Source organism: Macrotis lagotis, chromosome 1 (genome assembly GCF_037893015.1).
Source record: "Macrotis lagotis isolate mMagLag1 chromosome 1, bilby.v1.9.chrom.fasta, whole genome shotgun sequence".
In the NCBI taxonomy this organism is placed as follows: Eukaryota; Metazoa; Chordata; class Mammalia; order Peramelemorphia; family Peramelidae; genus Macrotis; species Macrotis lagotis.
In genome coordinates this window covers 861974033-861996094 of record NC_133658.1, presented here as the reverse complement: position 1 = coordinate 861996094, position 22062 = coordinate 861974033, and the positions used below count along the sequence as shown (strand labels likewise).

General features: G+C 36.9%; 1 protein-coding gene and 1 long non-coding RNA gene across 17 annotated transcripts in view; one reads left to right on the top strand and one right to left on the bottom strand.

Moving 5' to 3' along the window:
• Window positions 1-22062, bottom strand: part of LOC141508878 (uncharacterized) — a 52085-nt gene that overhangs the window by 7230 nt on the left and 22793 nt on the right. For 5 of the 7 annotated variants that reach the window (XR_012474527.1, XR_012474530.1, XR_012474526.1 and 2 more), the window contains 3 exons: window positions 15531-15622; window positions 3299-3455; window positions 2158-2349 (listed from right to left, as the gene is read on the bottom strand). This is a non-coding gene — a long non-coding RNA (uncharacterized LOC141508878). Of the gene's footprint in view, window positions 1-2157; window positions 2350-3298; window positions 3456-15530; window positions 15661-22062 lie in introns of all 7 variants that reach the window. The other 2 variants (XR_012474529.1, XR_012474531.1) reach the window with 2 other exon arrangements.
• The window catches only part of EPB41 (erythrocyte membrane protein band 4.1), a 179803-nt gene that overhangs the window by 135469 nt on the left and 22272 nt on the right, over window positions 1-22062 (top strand). For 7 of the 10 annotated variants that reach the window (XM_074217896.1, XM_074217901.1, XM_074217898.1 and 4 more), the window contains one exon: window positions 4206-4382. In XM_074217896.1, coding sequence (XP_074073997.1) covers window positions 4206-4382 — 177 coding nt within the window. Of the gene's footprint in view, window positions 1-4205; window positions 4383-6473; window positions 6525-6924; window positions 7347-7814; window positions 8150-22062 lie in introns of those variants that run through there. The other 3 variants (XM_074217902.1, XM_074217903.1, XM_074217904.1) reach the window with 3 other exon arrangements.

The following is a 22062-nucleotide window of genomic DNA, read 5'->3' as shown; positions in this document are numbered from 1 at the left end:
TTTCATTCCCTGCTGAGGCAGCCCATTCCATCATGGGATATCCTTTTATTGAGCCATAATCTGCTTCCTATTATATCAAGTTCTAACTGAAGGAAGAAATTAGATAATCTATCATATTCTCTTCCTATTGTGAAATATCATCCTATGATTAAAGAAATAAATTAAAGAGTGTTATATGGAGCAAGTTAAACACAATTCTTGTACCTTGGGAGTCTATGATCTGTTGATCAGCATATTCAACACTTACAGACAAATGAATACAATATTTATCTAAATTATAATATTGAGCATGAAAAGGGATAAGTGCATTTAGCAAGGTGGGAAAGGAAGGAATAACACATCTAGTCAAAGGAAATCACCTTTCTTTCATTTTGGGAAAGTAGGTTGAAGAATCAGTCATTCCAAAAGCATATGTTAAATACTTCATGTAACCCTATTCGATGTTCAAACTAAATTGTAAGCTATTGGAGAGAATAAGAGTGCTTTCTTAAATCTGCCACTCACTTAATATATGGCCTCTGCCAATTCATTTAACCTTGTCTGGTTGTTTCTTCATCTGAAATGTGAGAAAGCCACTTGTCTCCAGATAGCAACTATAAATCTCAGATTGTTGAATTAATCTCTTCCCCTCTGCTAGTTCTTTGTGCATTTTTAATATCCCAAAGGATAGGCTTCATGCCTGAGATCCTACTCCATTTAATTCTCAGAAACCATCTACTAAGATTTTTAGTTCACACTTCTTTATGTTTTCCTTTGTTGACAGTACCCTCCAAAGAGCTGTCTTAAAGCCAGATTTAGGGAGATACCCAGAGAAGCAGTCCCCTGCTCTTTCGGCTCTTCCAAATATTTATGAGAGTCCTATGAGCCACAGATTAACTCTAAATTTCACGTGGATTATTTCAAATGTTACCGGATTCACTGTATTCAACCCAGCCTACCTACCAACCTAGGAGTGGGCTAGAATTGACTCAGGCTCCAGAGGTTGATGAAAATAAAATTTCATTTTCTCCTTAGAGTATCATCTGGAAATTTCAAATAAAAGTATATTTCTTAATTAGGCCACCCTTAAGAAGAAGCCTGCCCCCCCAGTTGTTTTCTCCCAACCCTTCCCTAACATGAGCTTATAGTACCAATCATATATTTGCCCTGTGTTCCATAGAGTGTGTTGTGGCTTCCAAGAGTGACAGTGTTCCTGTGTGTGATGTGCTTTTTTTTCTCCTAGCATTTCATTGATAGCCATGAGAGAGGATTCCTAAACAAGTGTGTTTTAAAATAGAAACCACTAGCCATCTTTTGAAAACATTTCTATTTAATAAAACTTTTTGATTTAATTACTGTTGAAATTATGAGATTGGGAACATCAGAAAAATTGTCTAACCTTTGAGTTATTGAGGAAATTTAGTTGATCATACCTTAATGCTTTTTCTATGGAGAAATTTTTCCTTCTTCCAAAGTTATGTCTTGCAGGTTATCTGCCATTGAACAAAGTATTGCCCCCATTTGCTACTTTTATTCTGGCATGAACAAGGTCATGTTCACTTTTAAATCCTTCTGTCTCTTCTACCCTCATCTTCCAAATCAAATTCAAACAGTAAATATCTTTGAAATAGTTGACTCTAAAGTTTCTTCATTGTTCCCAAATCTCTACCATGTTCCTTCTTCCTTCACTCCCAAGTTTTCCAGAGGGCTAGTTAACCTCACTAAGAATCCATTGGCCTCATAGCATAGAGTTGGATTTGGAAGGAATTTAAGAGATTGAGTCCACCCCCTTATTGTACAGGTGAGAAGACTCTGAGGTCCAGGAAGGTTATATATTGCCCCAGATTATATAGCCAGAATTCAAGCTCAAGTCCTCTGACTCCAAAACCAGTATCTTTCCATTTTGTTACAATTGAAAGCCCATATCCATCTCAGTATCCAAAACGTACTGCAAGCTTGGCAGGATGGATATAGCAATCAGCACTCTCAATCATTCTCAGTCAGTTTCTAAGGACAACTCTGGGTTGATGGGTGCTTTTTTTTCCCCTCTTACTGAATTTTTGGATTTTTTTCTGTTTACCACTTAAATACTTCTGATTTTTTAAAAAAGTTATTCTTCATCTTCATGTACTTTATTTCCAAGCAGGAACCAAGTCATAAGTCATTCTTGGACTGTACCTTGTCCATGCTTTTTCTTAGCTAGTAGACAGATTCCTTTTGCTCTTTGCTGAGCCAAAAATTCCAGCTCTCACTTTTTCAATGGTGTAGTCTGTAGGCTTGAGAAATAACCACATTTCATCACAGTATGCAGAAAGTTTTCTGAGGAATGAGCAAGAAGATCTCCTCTCTTGGGTCAGCTTTTTTCTTTGCCTGATCATAAAGCAACAATTTATAGTTCAGTCTAGCAAATGAATGTAGCAGCCATAGATCTAGAATAAAAATTAGCATTTTTCTACTGATTCTTTTCCCTATTTCCATGTTAATTTCCCTTTAGTATTCCTTTTGAAAATGTATTTTTTTTAAAAAATACAAGCCTCTGAAAGAGCTTTAAACAAATTTTGTTTTAAATTAATTCTATTTCTCTTGTAAAAAGAAGCTTTTTTCCTAGAGAATCAAATGAAAGTCAGTCCTGAAACATATGCAGTAAGCCCAGATGTGGACTTAACATCCACTTTCTCTTGAGTACATAGCCATGCTGATAAAAAAAAATAAATTCATGGGTTTTTTTAGCAGCTGTTAAACATCTGTGACCTCCTAAGTATTTTGAACCCAAGCATGGGTCTTTTGGGATCTTTTCAGAAAAAGGAAAGAAAGGGAGCACCAAAAGTCTTGTTTTCAAGAAGTGGCTTCCAGGTATTTTCTGGTAAGGACATCCTTTGGAGAACTGACTTTATTTTGAGGCCATTTTTTTCTTGCCTTCTCTCAGTTCCTTACCTGAATGTTTCCTGTCCCCCCTCCTCCAATTGCTCATGTCATACAGTCTTCTTATTTTCAGTTCAGATAACTATTGTATGCAGAGCATTGTGTTTTTTGCTTGGGATATGGTTATAGAAATAACAAAATGACTCTAACTTCTCCCTATGAATATCTATTAGATCTTGCCCATTTTTTCCTTGAGGATTTCCCTCCTAGTTCTTGTTTCCTGCTTCTGGGTCAGTGAACTTTATCACCTTCACCTTCACTTGTTGAGGAAACTCATAAAATCTTAGATAGATTTTATTAACCACACCCCCATCCACTGAAAGTTATTAGATTAAGCTCATTCCCTTGAATTGTACTTGGGAGTGAAGAAAAAAATTGATAGAGAATTCTTCAGTACCTTGTGAATTACTAGTGATCCAAGCTATTATATCCAGTATCAGTCGAAACTCCTGAATCTTTTTCAAGGGTTAGCAGGAGTTTAGAATGAAGGTCAGCATGGAACATTAATGTGGTGAACTTTATATCATCACTTATCAGAGAGAATGGAATTCAACCTATTTGTAAAATAAAAATAATTTTAAAAAATTAGTGACCAAAGACATACCTTGTCTTATTGCAGCTGTAGTTGGACATCTAGGAGTATAGCTATAAATCCTGAGACAGTTCAAGGTTGCCAACCTTCCTGATAAATATGAATATTACCCTTTAGCAGTGGGATCTTGATTCTTTGACATAGCAACCTGCAATAATCTCTTCTTTCCTTTTATCATCTCCATCCTGCCTGAACTCAAACCAGTTCAGTATCACCTAACCCAGAATGAGGGTGATTAAATTGAGAAACCATCCGCATTAATTGGATTAGGTGATAGAGAGCTGGCTATTTCTTCTCTCCAGTATCAGGACATCATAGAGAAAGGGGAGGTGTAAAATCAAAAAAGGAAGGAACTCTTCATGGGTGTTTGACAAATCATATAATCTTAGCACTGGAAGTCTTCTGATCCAGTGCTGCCAGATTAATGAATCCTCTTGACAACATCTCTGATCAAATCAAATTGTTCAAAGATGCCCTCTGGTCATGATGCTTATCTGCTTCTAAGAAAAGTGCCTTGTTTTTCAAAAAAAATAGAAAACAAGGTGGCATACCCCAGTGGTATATTTTCAGTTTTAGCGCAACTATGGATTTGGCAACCTATCTCCTGGATGTGGTGTGTTTTCTGCCAGGGCCCACTGCCTCTGATGGGCTCCTCTTGGTCTGGTTTTATTCTCGTGCTTACTGTTTTGCTCCTTTATTCTTTCAACTGTAGGATTTAGACAAGACCCAGGAGGAGATCAGGAAGCACCATGCCAGCATTAGTGAGCTCAAGAAGAGTTTCATGGAGTCTGTCCCAGAGCCTCGACCCAGCGAGTGGGACAAGCGCCTATCAACTCACTCCCCCTTCCGGACACTGAACCTCAATGGACAGATTCCCTCAGGAGAAGGAGTGAGTACTTTGGGAATAAGGAGTCAGGAGATGTGGAAAAATGAGATGTTTCCACATTTTCAACTGGGAAGAGAGCATAGATAAAATATTCTTTGTGTCCCAAGATGTTGCTTCAGCTTCATGGTATTTCTGGTGAGCATTTTAATGTGTTATAATCCATTCAGACAGACTCTTAAGAAGCAGTGCCAGGTACAATGATTGACTGGTCACTGAGAAATCTTTCTACCAGAATACTCTAAGCTGGGGCTTTCTTAGCAAGTGTAATGTAAGGCAGCAAAATGGTTAGATTTAAAGCATCCTAGAGAAATTCACTAACTACAAACATTAAATACATAATAATACAAAGCATTGTGCCCTTATACATAATGCTGATATTAACTTGTTCAGAATTGAAAATGACTGGAGGAGGGGATATTTTAAGTCATGTTTTACACTTCTGAATAATCTGATGACTTTGAGGACTACTGCCTACAATTTTGTTTATAAACTGAGACCTTATTCTTCATAGATTGCTGAATACCAGATACAAATTGTTGCATTTCATTTTTAGAAAATACTGTCAACAATTTAGAATCTTTCTTTGTAGAGAAGAATTTTAAGCCTTTGTAATTTTCATAGTTCTTTGTCACAATTTGAGTCTCTAAATTCTCTGAAGATTCTTCAGGAACCGTCCTTAATTCTCTTACTAATGCCATTGCCTAATTTAGAAGTCATGCACCTAGTTTCAGTGGCCCCATATGATGAGAATCTCTCAAAGGTTACCTTGAGCAATAAAAGTTACTGACCCAGAGACTTGTTTAAAACATTTTTATTCTCTATCATATTATTTATATGAGTCATAATCATGCAAAAGGAAAGATTGTAATTCAATTCATCAAATATTTAACGTTTTCAAAACCATGTCTTTCTCTTCCCAAAAGTTATATAGTAATCTGAATTGAGTGATGATTTAACTACTTAAAAGACCAGTTTTTAAAAATAATTAGACTATTGGAAAAATTGTCTAAATGTAATAGTATCTAAAACTGGAAAAAAATGTTAGCCTGTAAAATTTTTTCTGGTCTAAAACTACTTGAAAAAGCTCTATGGTAAAGTTGGGCAAACAGTCCTCAAAAAATGTTGGATAAGACAATCTCTAGGGACCCTGTACCTGTTTAACTAACTCCATAGAAGAGGATGAAAGGTTTCTGGGTGAACTCCCAGGAATGGCCACTTGTACCCCCTCCCCAAACCCCTGCCCCTTTTCTCACAGCATCTTTAGCCATAGGCATTTCTTGCTCTGCCTCACCTCCACCACCTTTCCTGAAAAGACAGCCAGCATTTCTATGTATCATCTCAACCCTAAGTTCAAGTCACATCATCCACCCAAAGCCATGAGGGTTGTTGCAGTTACTAGTTCTCAGCCTCCACCTCTGTTTCTCTCCTCCAAAAAGCTGGTAATAAGCTAGAACTTTTATTTTCTGAGTATTAGATGAAGGTATGTGGGTCCCCATTTACAGAAGTATGTCACATTTTAGTACTTTGGAAATTGGCTCAGAGCTAGTTTAAAGAACAAAATCTCATGGGGTGTGGGGGACGTATTAAGATTTTTCTAGTGAGGTTGACCAACCCAAAGGGCCAGGCCCCTTGAACATTGGATGGTATACATGCTGAAGGTGTAGGGAGAAAAAGCAGAATGGGATAGAGCAGTTCCAGCACTATGGCTGGCAGCCCCCAGAGCCTTCTCACTGTTACCTTTTTATAAATGCTGGGAAACTCTGCTCTGTCTGACCATGACTTGAGTCCTGCGAGTCCCAGAAGATACTCAAAGCCCAGGGAAGGGAGGGTGGTCCTGGAGGGTGGGAGTGGGGAGAGAAGAGGTGGGGAAAGGAGAGCAATGCCGTTGTCAAGCCTTGTCCTGCCTGCTCTGGCACATCAAGTGCTATGGTCCTATGGTCTTTTCAACAGGGGATGATTTCCCACTCCGGTGTGTTTTTTTCCTCCATTTCTTTTAACTCTTGGGATGATGGTTCCATTTTTCTGAGGAATCTTCTTCCCCTCTTTGGGTGCATTGCAAGGCAACTGACTTTTCCATGCTTTGTGTATGCCCAGGTGAAGAAAGCCTCTGTCCTTCCTTCGGAGAGAAAGGTTGGTGGGCCTGAGGTAAAGCTGCTCTTAGAACTCATGCTGCTGAAGCAGGATTTGCTCTTGTCATGGCACTAAACAGAGAATCCCCTGCCCCAGACCTGGAAGCAGCTGCTGAGTAATATTTTTCTTTGGGCTCCACCAGCAGCCTCCCATCCTTCAGCCTTCTGGCATAACTCCTGACCACCTGCTCAAAGAGCAGCTTTGACAGATTGCTTTTGGTTTGCTTACATCCGTGCATGGCTGGTTGGAAAGCTGCATGAGGATGTTACTGTATATTTGGAGAGAAGAAACCCAATTTAATTGTACCCTATTCTTTTTATGTTGTCTTTCTCTCCTTCTCGTTTTCTTTTTTTATTCACATTAATTTTGCATCCTTTCTTTCCTTTTCTTTTTTCTTCCCATTTTTGCTGATCAGTCCCCCAGCTACTTTCTCCCTGATACACATCACTTAGGGGTGTGCAAAGAACCAGTGTCAAACTTCCAAAGTGACCAAAGGAGGCTGGCTCAACTAAGAGAACTTAGGGCCAAATTTTTTCTCTCCTAGATAATACTTGGCTTATTCTCAGATGGCAATGCAAAGAGAGGGAAAGCTGGAGATCTCAACTGAATAATCAGTTTCCCTTCAAACATCTACACAGTGTAGCACATAGCCCTTTACATTGTTAGTGTTTGATTTATGAAGTCATGCCTCCAAAGACAGTTCCTAAAATGACAAGTCATACATGAAAAGAGAAAAGTTAACATCAAAGAGCTTCCAATCTGAAAAGTAGTTGTCGTGTGTATCGGTGTCTGTGTGTGTGTGAGTATGAGATTTGCAATGACCCTAATGTTGTTTGTGTACTGTCCATAGTCACATAACTGTGGGGCATGAGATAATGTTTTGTTTGTTTTGCTGAACCTTCAGCACTATAGTGAATAAAGTTATGTTTTTTTAGGCTTGACTTCTGCATTCTTGGGAAGATACCAAGATAACCTTTTAAATTCTGTTGATTCTATTTATGACAACAATAATCTTCTGCTGGTGAGAAAAATGCTTCCATGCTGGTTTTGCTTACTCTGTCTAAAGAGGAAATCAGCATTGCCCACACAACAGAAATGACCCAGATTCTTGGGTGGATTTTCTGAAGAGACTGCTGTGAATGATCCTTGAGCACTGCCCTCCTGAGTGGTTTCATTAGGGTCAATTCCTAGATTGGTAGAGAGTTAATACTTTGCACATCCCCAAGTACCATTTTTTTGAGCATTTTCCATCTGTCATTGTGTTCATCTTTCTCTGTCTTTCTTGATCTTCTACCACAAAAGCAGACACAGGAACGTGCTCTGTTAGTACAGGATGAAGACAAAATAAAAAGGCAAAAGAGATCCACTGAGAGAACCTTGTCCCAGCAAGAAAATGAAGAAACTCTTCCCAAGGTTTCCATTCCAATCCCTGAGGAACACAAGTCCCTCAAAAAGTGCCACCTGTACTCTAGTACTTTTCCGTCTCCTCGTATTCCTTTCATGATGTCTTTTCTCGTGGTTCTTGCATTAGCTGTTTGGTGGTTGGTCTTTCTGTGACCTGAAAACGGTGCCCACCCAAAGCTTCAAGACCACAACCTTGAACTTTTGTCCTTGGCTTCTATCTACTGCATTTTCTCCTATATGTTGTTCTCTTTTCTCAGGAGCTCAGTCAGAGAGGTCTTGTCTCACTGTTCTTCTATTTATAAAATGTGTTCTTCTTTGTATGGTACATGTCTTGGGGTACAAAGGAGTGATGATGGATTGCCAGGCCAGCTTTTCTGTATTGAAGCTAAACAAGCCATTGCAATCCATAGACAAATCAGATTAAAAATATATGGCAGGTTGGTACTTTTTCCAAGAGCTATAACTCTTAAACTTGCATGTTCTTCCTGAATATTGTTGTTGTTTCCCCCCCTCCCCTATTTCCTTCCACTAAGATTGAACACAAAGCAAAGTAAGTACTCTATGGAAATATTTGCTGGGATTTTCCTTGTACACCATTCAGGTGATGGGAACTCTTAAGATTTAAGAAAAAATCTGACTTTCTATTTATTTATTTATTCAGAAGCCTTAAGAATATACATGATGAACAATGAAGTCGGATCCATAACCACTCCTTTTCTGGGGGAAATCAAACAAACCAGTATAAAAAGCCTTTTATTGTAATGTATAAAAATAAGGCTTTTGACATCTGTGGCCTTCTTTTGAATATTTCAGAGATGGTCATGGACAGACTACTGCAGCTGCCTAGCATAAAGAGAGTTGAACTGTCTCCTATTAAACAGAGGTTAATAGTTTTAAAAAGAGAAAAACAAACTGCCACTGCTCTTTAAACTCTAGCCAGGGCTATATTTTCTAGAGTCATTTTCTCCTTTCCTCCATAAAATGGTTTAAAATCTACATTAATTATGAGACCCTGTCCTAGCTAAGTTCTCTTCATAAGTGTTATTGAGGGTGTTTCACTTCTCTGAATAAATGTACTGTTGAATTGCTCTTCCTGACTTAAAAAATAATGATGTTACTAGAAACAATACTTACCCATGACAATAAGCTTAAAAATTTATATTTATGGATTTAATTTTCTTGATACATTTCAAATGTATTCTTGAAAATTTGTTTAGACCCAGTGTTTTTAATGATGGCAATATGAGTGAAAGTATTATTGTGATGAGTTTTTGTCTTGTGCTTGCACGGTGATTTTGGGGGCTTCTCTGAATGTAAATATGAGTGCAATCTATGTTCAAATCATAATTCTGGTGCCTCACCAGTTACTTTGACTTTAGAATTAATTCAGTTTTGCATGCTGCTTGCTTTTGGGGGGCACCAAATGTACCTATGTGGATGAATTCGTTAGTTTCAAAGATTGGTTTTCAAATTTGAGTTCATATACATATATATATGTATATACATATATATATATTATATATATATATATAGTCATGCATAGAAATTGTTACACTTTAAAGAGGCTTTTTTTTGGTGGGGGGAGGCTCTTCGAGACACTTGCTGCTTAAATCAAAAAAAAAAAAGAAGAAATCAGAGCCCAAAATCTTTTTCCTGCTAGTATCCATTTATATTATGATGTTGTTTCTTGAAATGTATAGAAGTATATAGAGGTAATTCTAAAGTATTTTCTGAAAACTGTCACTCCTTCATTTTAGGAATTCCCATTAAATTGGTAGAAAAGAGAAAGTTTGAATGGCAGAAGCTGGTATCAGAAATTAGGCCTGTGTATGACATTGAATAGATCTATTTATAACTTAAAATATTGGAGACAGACAGACACAGACTGTGTGTGTGTGTGTGTGTGTGTGTGTGTGTGTAGAGGGGAAGTAACAGAACACTGCCCTATTTGAGGGTCATTATCTTAATTCTTTCTGTCATGGTCACTCCCATTATTTATTAGAATCTATAAGGAGCAGCTAGGTGGCACAGTGGATAGAGCACCAGCCCTAGAGTCAGGAGCACCTGAGTTCAAAACCGGCCTCAGACACTTAATAATTACCTAGCTGTGTGGCCTTGGGCAAGCCACTTAACCCCATTTGCCTTGCAAAAAAAAAAAAGAATATATAGGACACGATCTTAGCCAAATGGTTCAAGATATTTATTTCACTGCAAACCACCTTATTTTTTAAGGAAATTAAAATAGAAAATAGTTCTATAATTTTCTTTTAGTTTTGTAACTGCCTGAGATCAGATCTTCAGTTTCTCTTTTTGGACATTGCTTCCTATTGTTGAAGTTTGTATAAAAACACATCTCATTTTGTATTCAATTCTCAGCAAAAGCCAAATCTAAACTGGCAATACCTTACATCTTCTCAAAACTAAGCAGACTAGTGGTCATTACTTCTCATCAAAGGTGCCTGTTGGCTAGATGAGAGGTTCCATTTCCTGATCATAGGCCACAGTCATGGCCTGCATAAGAAAATTTCACCACCAAGTGGTCACTGATCAGGACAGTACAGCAGTCCTAAATATGGATTTTTAGTGTTGTGTAGGGGGTGAAATATTGGACATATTTACTTTGGATTTCTAATAGTTATATTTAAAAGATTATGTATAGGTTTGTATATTTCCCATCTGAAACTAGCCACTTTTTTTATCTTATTTTCTCTGCATTAGAAGGGGGCTCCCCAGTCATTGCATCTGGACTCACTTTGAAATAATTCCTTGGTGAAAGAGTCTCAGTTTAAAAGATTTAGATTTAAATATTGATGTATGGTTTAGTTGACAAGTGGAAGGGGAATGACAGCTAGATATTTAAGCACAGAGCAAAGAAGTAGAGGACTTTATCTCTGGATTGTCTCTAATAGCCAACTGACTTTGGGAAGATTATCCAACTTCTTGGGTCCTGATTTTCACCTAACAATTTGAGGATAAATAAGACTCCATTTCCCTAAGTCCAAATATATTTAACTTAGAGCCACAAAGCCACCCAAGGCATTGTCTAATCATTGACATTTCTTACTGTCTTCTTGAGTTAAAAGGAAAGTGGACATTCAGAAGATCTCACCAACTTATGAGAATGTTTTTAAATCTGTTTGAGTATGTTTTTTAAAAAACAACATCCAGGGCAGCTAGGTGGCACAGTAGATAGAGCACCAGCCCTGGAGTCAGGAGTACCTGAGTTCAATCCAATCTCAGACATTTAATAATTACCTAGCTGTGTCGCCTTGGGCAAGCCACTTAACCCCATTGCCTTGCAAAAACCTAAAAAAAAAAAAATCCAACTACAGTTGCCATTGAATCTTGATGTTTAATGATCCAAAAGGAAATGGAGATGCCTGTGTTGAGTAGAAGTACATTAAACACAAGAAGTCACATGTAAGGTATCAAAGAAATAACATGATCCAAAAAGAAGATGGACCCATCAGATAGCAGGTGTGAAGAGATAGTTGCTAGTGGCTTGAGTGCTACAGTGGTCAAATCAACATGCACTAATTAACACTTGCAAAATGCCAAGCACTATTTGGAGATGTAACCAGAGGTCTGAACCTATTGAATAGATTTGAAGGAAACATGAAAACATAAGAGTGAGACTGGCACAGGATGTATGATTGGAGCAGGTGCTTACATTAATAGATCTTTGAGCTCGACTGAAAATTGAAATATTTGCATCTAAGGAAATTGAGTGGCAACAGAATTTACTTTCTTAAAATATTCAAGGATACCAAAATTAAATGCATTTTTCTTGTTCTATATCATAGTCAATTATTCAGCTTACCCAGTTAGTGGCTTAGTTATGTCTCTCAGTTCATATTCATCATTTTTGTTTTTTGACCATTTCATTGCTCAAAAACACCCCACCAAAATATAGGGGGAAAAGAATTTAATAAGATGAATTACAGTCATGAGACATCACAGACCATCTCAAAAACAAAGTATTTAAAATTACAAGTGAGTCAAAGGGCAATGAAAAGATGTGTGGTGTATAAATATGAGTTACAGCATAAAACCAACAATGACTTGCTGGTAAAAATGTTATGTAGAACATATCATGGAGGACAGTGGTAAACAAGAATGGGAGGCAAGTCAGCCTTGTAGCAAGAATCATGGCCAAAAGATAGATAGCCCTAGGATACACTAGGATCCACAGAATAGTAAAAACTCAAAAGACAGTCTTGGAGGTAGATTTTTTTTAAATAAAAGAATTGTAGAAGAATTTAGGTAAGTATCATATTGGAGATAGACAATGGATTTATGGAGTCTAAGACATAATTATGTTTTGAACTGCCTTGGTGAAATATATAAATAGCTCAACTTAAATTCATTAATTTTGCCTTTTATTTCCATGTCTGGTAAAAGGTGTGGTGAGATAGGAGATTAACACTATCGATTAAGACTTGATGATTATTTGTAGATTTTAATTATTTGAGATGTTGTTATCTCTAACTTTCCTAAGTCACCAACACAGTACTTCTTCTTTCCTAAAGATCAGCCTTTAGTTGTTTAATTCTTAAATATTTCAAAAGATCTGTTGATTTCTTTGACATATACTCACTCTCTTCCTCTCTCCTTTTCATCTTCTCTCCCTCTCTCCCTCGCTCCCTCTGGCTTGAAACCTACTTTATGTTGCTGTGACCCAAAAACTCAGTATCTACTGGTCAGTGCTACAAAGCTCTCCAGCCTTAAGTAGCGAAGAGTCTCCATCCCTATAGTTAGATTGGTTTTCAAGCAGAAGAAGCAGCCACTGGATCTGTACTTGAAACCTTTTCAGCTTAGTAAGATTTTATAGAACTTAAATTCTGTGGGCATTGCCCTTGAGAACCCAGAGTCATCTCTGTGCCAAAAGGAGGCATAATTACTTCAGTATTCAAAGATCTGTGACTTCATCCATATGGGTGCTCTCACCATCAATGCCTTCTTTGATTTAGTCTTTGAGTTGCTGTGGGTGAAAGATAGCTTGGAAAAGAAGTTAACCTTGACTAAGCTATTACTTGGGCAATAGACATGGAGTGCTGCCTTCTTTCCAGTTTGATGTAGGACCTGCCAGAACTAGACAGAAGATGGCTTCTGGTGCTCTGTTGGCATCCAGTGGGAGAACCCAAGGTGGCCTTGTAGAACTTGAGTGGAGGGATTGATTTCCTTTTTAAAGTCACAGGAGACGTGAGCAAATGGCTGGTGTTCCCATATTACTTTAAGATTTGCAGTGTTGTACAAATGTGATCTCTTTGATCCTCACAAGAACACTGTGAAGTAGGTGCTATTATTATTTTCATTTTACTGATGAGGAAACTGAGGCTGACAGAGATGAAATGATTTTTAACTCAGAGCTAGTGTCTTGAGGCAAGATTTAATTCATGTCTTCCTGATATTAAGCTTAACATTTCTATGTCATCTAGCTACCCAGTGATGGTCACTTATAAGAAATAGAGGGCAAGGGAAAAAACAAAACAAGCAAAAGAAACTGAGTCTCTGTTCTTGAGTTTGTGTTTGTCCAGAGTATTGTCAAAATAAGAAGTTTGGCAAAGTTTGCTTCATCTGTCTTCCTTATATATTTAAGTGCTAAAATCCCACTTCTATATAGTATTAGGAAGAATTGCATTATATTCTTTGTTTCAAACAAAAATTTTTTCCTCTTGTCATACAGTTACTTTAACTTTGGTGCTTAAAACTGGGAAGCTTTTTATTCTAGCCACTTTAGGACACAATTAGCAATTGATAAAAATCATAGAAGTTTTCATCACAGTGAACACGGAACCTATTCACTAAATTCTATAAAAAGAAAACATGGAGGGTCCCTAAAACTTGAAAGAGAATACTTCACAGTGTGTAGTAAGTAGCATTACCCCCTTGTATGGTTCTGGCTGAAAATATAAATAAATTTGGAAAGAGCTTCAATAAATTTATGAACAATATCCATAATCTAGAATTAAAGAAAATGAATGCCATCTAGGTTCTAGAGCTGGTATGGGCTTTGTAAAGCAAGTAGCCCCACTCTCAGCCCCCTTGTTTTATAGACAGGGTAGCTGAAGTCCCAACAGGTAAAATGACTTATATAAATTATATAGGTGGCAAAAGACTGAGCTGGAAGTAAAGCTGGATTTCATGTCTTCACATCCTCTTTTCCCCTGGCTGGCTTCTTCCTGGACCATTCAAGATGATGGCATAAAGGACAGCCATGCCCTTCCAAGTACCCCTTGATACTTTTGTCCAAGAAAGAATTCTGACCTGAACGTATATAAGGGACCTAAGGACCCCATGTGGCAAGTCTTTATGTTCAAAAGTTTAAAAAAATTTTTAAAGAAGGCACTGAATCTTATTCCTTTTTCTCTATAACCAAATTCTTTCATTGACCCAAAGCATAAGCAATGACCCACATATGAACTGACTCTGGAAAGCTCAGAATATGAGTAGCTACTAGAAAGAACGTGGAAGGAGAGAGGACTATGTATTGCTCCTAAACACTAATTTTGTTCATTTTTATTGAGCACTTGACTGTATTAAGAAATAGGCTATGTGGGGGTGGCTAGGTGGCACAGTCGATAGAGCTCCAGCCCTGGAGTGAGAAGTACCTGAGTTCAAATCTGGCCTCAGACACTTAATAATTACCTAACTGTGTGGCCTTGGGCAAGCCACTTAACCCCATTGCCCTGCAAAAAACTGAAAAAGAAAAAAAAGAAAGAAAGAAATAGGCTATGTGCTGGGGGAGACAGAAAACTCTATTAAATATGATTCTTGCCCTTGAGTAGCTTGAAATCTATAGTGCTGGGTCCTGGCTCTGCTTCCTTCCCCACTTGCTAACCTTCCATTTTTCTCCCTCCCTATATTTATAGTTCCCACATCATTCTTTGTAGCTCAGCCTCCTAGTTCCTTCTACCTTACTTAACTAGTCACATTTCCTTAACTAGGAATCTGAGCTTCTATTTATTGATTCATTCTCCTTAAAAGCACATGGTGACATAATAAACTTAGTTGCTCCACAACATTGGGCAATCACTTGAAATTCTGATAGATTAAAAAACATTTTAGGGAATGGCTCAGGCGTTTGGGGAAACTCTCGACTGAGAATTTGAAAATTTCCTTATAGCACAGTTTTATGTTGGTCAGGGGAAAAAAGGGTATGTTTCTTCATCATTGGAGGAAGTATCCCAGACTTTTACATTGAGTTTACAATATCCTTCTAACTTCTCTTTTAGTGACTTTGAACTCCCAAATGTTTTATTTCTTGTGTGACAATTGTTAGAACACCTGTGCATATAGGGCATCCTTGAAAATGATATTAAAAGGGAACAAAAAGGGTTTTGAAAGTTATTTTCAATAATAGATAACATCTTTACCATGACAATTGCCCAGAAGATGCAGAGAATACAAGATCTAACTGTTCTTATTTGTTGACAATAAAAAGAATTTGATTTTGGTAGACAAAAAAATGCTATCTAAAAGGCTTTCTTTCAATGAGGTGTCTTTCATGCATATGTTAATATTATATAAGATTCTTTGAAAGAAAGAACAGAACTTTGTTGAAACTTTTGATCATTCACATCAACCAAATTGTAATACAGGGAACTGAATACACACCAGATGTGTTCACCATTGTCATGGAGAAGATCCATCTCAGAATCCAAGTTGAAGAAGGATTCCTTGTAGCTGGTGAAATCTTCCAGATGCTCCTGTTTGTATGACATTGTATCACATATTGCAGAACTTTCTAAATGAAATCCATAATCAGCTACTTTAAAATTTTCAATCCTTTCTTATACAGAAAAAACAAAATAAATGAACAATGCCAATTATCAAGCTTATAAAATGCAAATGAATGCATAATCTCAATAGTTTTACCATCTGTTGTGTGTATAGAGATGTATCAAATACATATAAATATATACATATGACCTATAATACATGCATATTCATACAAAGACACACACATATATACTTACATATGTATTCCCACACACACTTGATCTTCAAATGAATAGTGAGTAGTTGTGACTAGAATTTGAATGGAAGGGAGCAGGCTAGATTACATTTGAGAAATTGTTTCAGGGAGAAACTTGGGGTCATTAAAAGAACTTTGCAAAGCCTTTTTTTAAAAAAAAATGCCAATATTCTTATGGTAATGGTTAAGTCATGAAACCCCATCTGAATAATTATAGTTGAGCATTACCTTGTAGGCATATATGTGCATGAGTAGGCTGCATCATATAGCAAACGTATTATAATTATGTTTGAAAAAGTGACATAAAGGATGTTGTTGAAGTATACAAATACTGTTCAAAATAAAAAACTGGCTGGTCACATGGCAAGAGTGAGAACACAAGTGGACAACCCATGTGCTACTGTAGCCCTTAAAATGTCAAGAGAATGTTAGAGGAGGGCAGATCCATGGGTAGAAGAGATGTCCCACAGAATGAGCAGATCTGAATTACTTGTGATTGGCATGACTGGAAGGAGTGCCCACATCAGTGAAATCCCAACTTATTGGGGCACTGAAGATCTTTGCTTCTTAAAAGACATTTCAAAGTTATTCTGCATTTTAATGAAGGTTTAGTACTACCCCTTCTCTCTCAACCCCCCCCCCCCAAGACTACTCTTTTAATAATGGCTGTATTCTCAGAACAAATCCCCATTTTGTAGGGAAAATCCCCCCTCTCTAAGAATAATAATAATAATAATTGTTGATTGCAGTTAGGTTTGTTAAAATCAGATATGATTTTGGAGTTAGGGGAAGCATGCCTTTTCTGTCATGACCAACACATTTTTATAAATGACCAAAAATGCATCACTTTTCAGTGTTTAATTGTGAAATGCTATAACTTTTCCCTGAGATGTTTCCTCAATTATGTATCTTACACCAATGTATTAAAAGGTCAGAGCACTGTATTTGTGAGTGTCATTCCCTCACATCTTGTTTCATAATCACAGTCAGCTGATATTAGCTGCATGTGTTCAGAACAGAAAACCTTCCAGATTAATGGTTTTAAATAACAGTAATAACTCACATTAGTGTTTTGTGAAGTATTACTCCTCCCTCATTCTTTATAAATGGAGAAACCACGGTCCTTGAAGGTTAAATGATTTTCCTGTAGTTATAATGAGCAATAGAACCAAGACTAGAATCTAGACTTTCCTATGCTAGTTGCAGTATTCTTTCTATTTATAACTCTTCCTTTTCATAAAAGAATTGTTATTTCAGATTACTAGTTTCATTAGTGTAAGTGAATTTCCTTTCCTGATACAAATCTCAATCTCTCCATGCCTTAATAGACAGATATCATGAGTTTCTGTCACCAACAGAATTCATCACCTGCTGACCAGATTCCTGGTGATGAACCTTTCCATTCTTAGACTCATCCCTGTACAAAAGGTAAATTTCAAAGGGAGATGGCAGTGGATGGAAGGAAAGAAAATAATTTATTTTCAAGCTTTGGAGTCCAGTTTCATACCCAGTGCTGTGTTATTTTGAGATTTTCTAGGAAAATGTTCCAAAAGAAATTTTTCCTTCCTTAAATTATAAAGAAACTATCTGAAAGGGTCTTCTTCCATTAGTGGGAGCCATTAACCCCATGCCATGCAAGGATGTATGGACATTATCTATGATAGTGATTCCAAGTAATATCTTGGTTTCTTGGTCAAGATCATTGTTATGATTGGCTCCTCAGTGGTGTAATTTGCTTTGGGAGGGTGCTTTCCAATAAAGCCTTCTGTGCCCCATGAAGTGTCAGTGATTGAGACCACTCAGTCCTGAAGTTTAGTTTGAGTCATGGAGCTGCATGAACCTAAAGATAATTGATTGAATTACTTTTTACTGAAAATGTCTCTTTTGTGAACATTTTCTTTGATATTTTTTCTCAGATTATTTATTGTTACATATAAACTTATCGTCAATAAATATTGTTGTAAATCTGAATCCTGTTTCTATTGGTCATTAAGGAAATAGGAAGCAATAATTCTTTGCTGAGTTGGGTTCACTGAAAAGGTTGGAGGGGGGTGAAAGAAAGTTCTACTAAGAGCTCTCATTTACAAAAGTACTTCGCTCACAACAACCTCTTTGGGATAGGTAAAAAGTGATTCCCATCTTACAGCTAAGTAAACAGCCTCAGAAAGGTAGCAACATGCTCAGTAAGTATAAGAGTTCAGTCTGATACAAGTTTCTTATTCTTTATGTTATATCACCTGCTTTAAATTTACATTATCATTACCAAGTGAGCCTGTTAACCTATCTATATGGCTAAACCCATATATTTTTTTTTCAATGTACGTAATAAGAGTTTTATTGACTTAACCTCTGGCAAGTCACTTTTATATCCTTAGCCCTAAGACAGAGACTTTCTTGGGTTTCAAATCAGATTTCTTCAAATTATATTTTAAATCTGAAATAAATTTTCCTTAATTATATCAAGCATTTAAAAAGTTAAGACTTTTTTGTATCAAAAATCTACGCAGTAAGTACATGATTTACAAAGAGAAACATTTTTTGACGTGGTACATTTTTCTTTTGTTTGAAATGAACACATCACAGATTAATGGTTATCAGCCATCCAACCACTGGCATTCTAATCACTAAGGAGAAGTGTGGGAGTATGGGAGTGGGTGGGAGAGCAGAGACTGATGCTGTTATATGGCATTAATGGAAATTGTATGAATTCATCTCTGAGCAGACTTCGGATTCTACCCAAGGTGAACCTTTCATCTTCCACTTGCATTATCCAGGTGATTATTCAAATCTAGTGTTGCATGTGGCGTATCAACTAACTGGAAGTATATGCCTTGGGGATTGTGACTAAGAAATATAGAAGTTATATAGGGAGAAAACTACAATGTTTGATATCATGTTTCTATAATTTAGTACTTCGGGTGTTTATCAAAAGAGTTAATAACCATGTTCCCTATAATGGAATTTTTAATAACAAGGGCCTAATAATTTCTTTTGAATATAGTTCTGTGGATTCAAGATGCTATTTTCACTTAGTCCATAAGGGGTGGGTGTCTACAAAGCTTAATTTAGTATTGATTTTAGATTTCCTTGCTATCTCTCATTGTTGTTTCTGTTGTCTTTTGGAATGGGTTGTCTTAAAGTATAGCAGTTTCCAAGATAGAGGACTGTTCTGTCCTGAGTGGGCAGCTTACTGTTGTGGCAAAATATTTAATTGATCTTCAAAGGTATCTCCTCTCTAAAGAGTTTTTGGTCTAATGTCTAATGTTTGCTCAGGTACTTTAACATTCACAGCTCTGTTCAGGCTTGAGAACAACTCTTTGACCTGCGGAGCCCTGTCTGGTGAGTGCAGCTGAAAGGCCAAGTTTTCTATTACTTAATAGCTAATTTTGCATTTCAAAGCTTTTTTTTTTGCTTTTGCATTCACCTATTTTTGGGGATAATCTAATAACACTACTATTTAGAAATTTTTTTAGAGTGTAATAACCATTGATCATTTTCAGTCACAATATGTAAAGTTTGCATTATAGTGTAAGGTCTTTACATAAAATATTTTGGCCAGTTAGAATTTATTAAAGACCAATTTGTTTAATTGCATCAACTCCTCTTCCCAGAAATGACCAAAGTCCAAGCTGTATATGCTACTGGAGTCTGAAAATGACTGTAAGTTTTATGGAGAAAACTATAGAATGCCACAAGGCCATATTTTGGGGGTTTAGTTCAAGTCAGGGCTCAGAGAAAAAAGTACAAGTATAACTAAGGGTGATGTAAAAAAGAGTGAAGTTAGAGGAAGAAATTGTCTGATGAAAACAAAGGCTATTGAATAATAACTTTGAAAAGTACAAAGCACAGTCCTATAAAGATGAGAAAATAACAATTATTTCCCTTGTACAGGAGTAGGCTGAGGTTTAGAGAGGTAAGAGAACTTGCCCAAGTGTCGACAGTACTGGCTTAAGCAGTATTTCTTATTCCAAGCCCAGTGCTTCTCCTTTACACCCCCATGATATTGCTGTTACCTGAGATATCTTTTGTTGCCTAGATCTTATGAGAGCTGTGATGATACGTGCTTGTTAGTTTATCCCCATCTTGAGTCTCTGTAATTTCTTCTATAAGTTTCAGACTATAAATTGGTCTTATTTTTTTTTCACTTGAAATATATCCAGACTTTTATTTTCATATAGACTTCTTTTCTTGGGGATGGGGGGATAGGGGTTGAATGACTGATTTTTGTTTTTGCTTTTTTGGTTATGTTCCTTTTTTTGTAGAAGAATGGTGGGGGAGGGAGCACACAGTACCTGTTGCTTATCTTATTATCCTTGCACACTATGTTTTCTCATCTAGCTTTTGCAAAGGAAATTGTTGCCAGAGCTGATTTATCTTTTATTGCAAGTGCCCATCCAAATTATTTTCTTACAGTCTAATGAGGCTCATTAACATATCGAAGGTCCTACCCAATTTTAGTCACAAAGGGGTAGCCCCGATGACATCTACATTCTAAATCAATATGGTTAATAAGTGGATCTGCAGACACTCCTAGTTTTCTCTGTGACCACTCTTCTGTCTAAAAACAACTCCCATTTCTTTCATGCTTTTCAGCATGCAAAGTATTTCCTCTAGGTAACTTTGTACAACATGGAATACTAAAATGCTTATGCTTTTATGCATTGTCTGTGTTGGATAGATGAGGAAAGCAGCTGGGTGGCCTCTCAGTGCCCAGGCTGCTGGAGAGAGCTGGGGTCTAAGCCTTTGGGTCCTGAGGCTCTGCTAGGTTCCTAAGATCCTCCAACAAGCTCTTCACTGAGACGGACATCAAGATTCTGTTTAGAAACTCAAGGGTCAGTGACAAAGAGGCACTCGCAATTAACTGATCTGATCACCCCATTTTGTTTGCATGTTACCAAGAATGCTGGGAAGAGCACTTTTATTTATTTAAGTGCTTGATGATGATGATGATGATGATGATAATGATGCTGACGACGACAATGACTATAATGTTTGTATTATTTCATTTTTGTTAAGAACCAGGACCTGGACTCTTCAGCTGGTTATTCATGCCTTTCCTGTGCGCGCATATATACATATATATATATATATATATATATATATATATATATATATATATATATAATATAAACCGTGTTCTTATTGGGTTTGAAAAACAAGGGTAACATGATGTATGTGTGTATATCTATATATATAGTTACATTCATACATACACATACATATCTATAGTCCCTTTAGATTTCTCGCTCTCCTTTCTTTCCAACCCCAACCCCTGCCTCCTAGCACCTCATCACTTCAAATATCCTGAATGCTTCTTCTCCCTATCAAGTCTGTCCTCTGAAATGCATCTTATAAACACATCTTCACTAATGTGTAAATAACTGATAAACCTTAAATATATTATTCCCAGGAGCGTTTTCATTTTAATCTGTAGATAAAGCCTTCAACCAAAGGAAGCCTTTTAGATTGTGCTGTCCTGAGAACACTCAAACTTATGAGCAAGGCTGAGCATGTTAGCTCACTGCATCTTAGAAAAGAATAAAGGTAATATGAAATTCAGTGAAAGTTTGGTGGTATAATGGGATTTTGGAGCTTTCAGGATAGGCCTGCCTAGTATGAGATGACCCTCACTAGAAATTTTCAATAAGGTCATTGATACATCATGAGTAAACCGTATGGAAATAATGTGAAATCCTGGTTTCACAATTGTGTTCTAGTTATCTTTTGGGAGAAAAGTAAGTTAGTTACTATAATGGTGACAAGTTGATAACCTATCTACCCTCCAAAAGCAATACCAGTATGTCAAAGGCCACTTATAAAGCCTGGAAATGGAAAATCTGGAAAAGTTTAAAATGATCAGATATCTTATATATAATAAGAAAACTTCCCTTACCCACTTGTTTTTTAAAAAGCAAAGCCTTGTTCACATCAGGTCAAATTACTTCCTCTATCCTGTCTGGGTGTCTGGACTAGTAGGGATTTGGTATATGTTCTTGTATTATATGTGTTTTAATTCTTGTCTTTTCTCCTGTCATTCCTCTCTTCCAAGTTCTGACTAGAAGGGCTCCTGAAGTTCAGAGAAGACCTAGTTGAAAACTTACTAGCAAGCAGACTGGAAGACGTAGCACCAGCCTTGGTTAAACCCACTGGCTTGGCCCAGTCTTCCCAGAT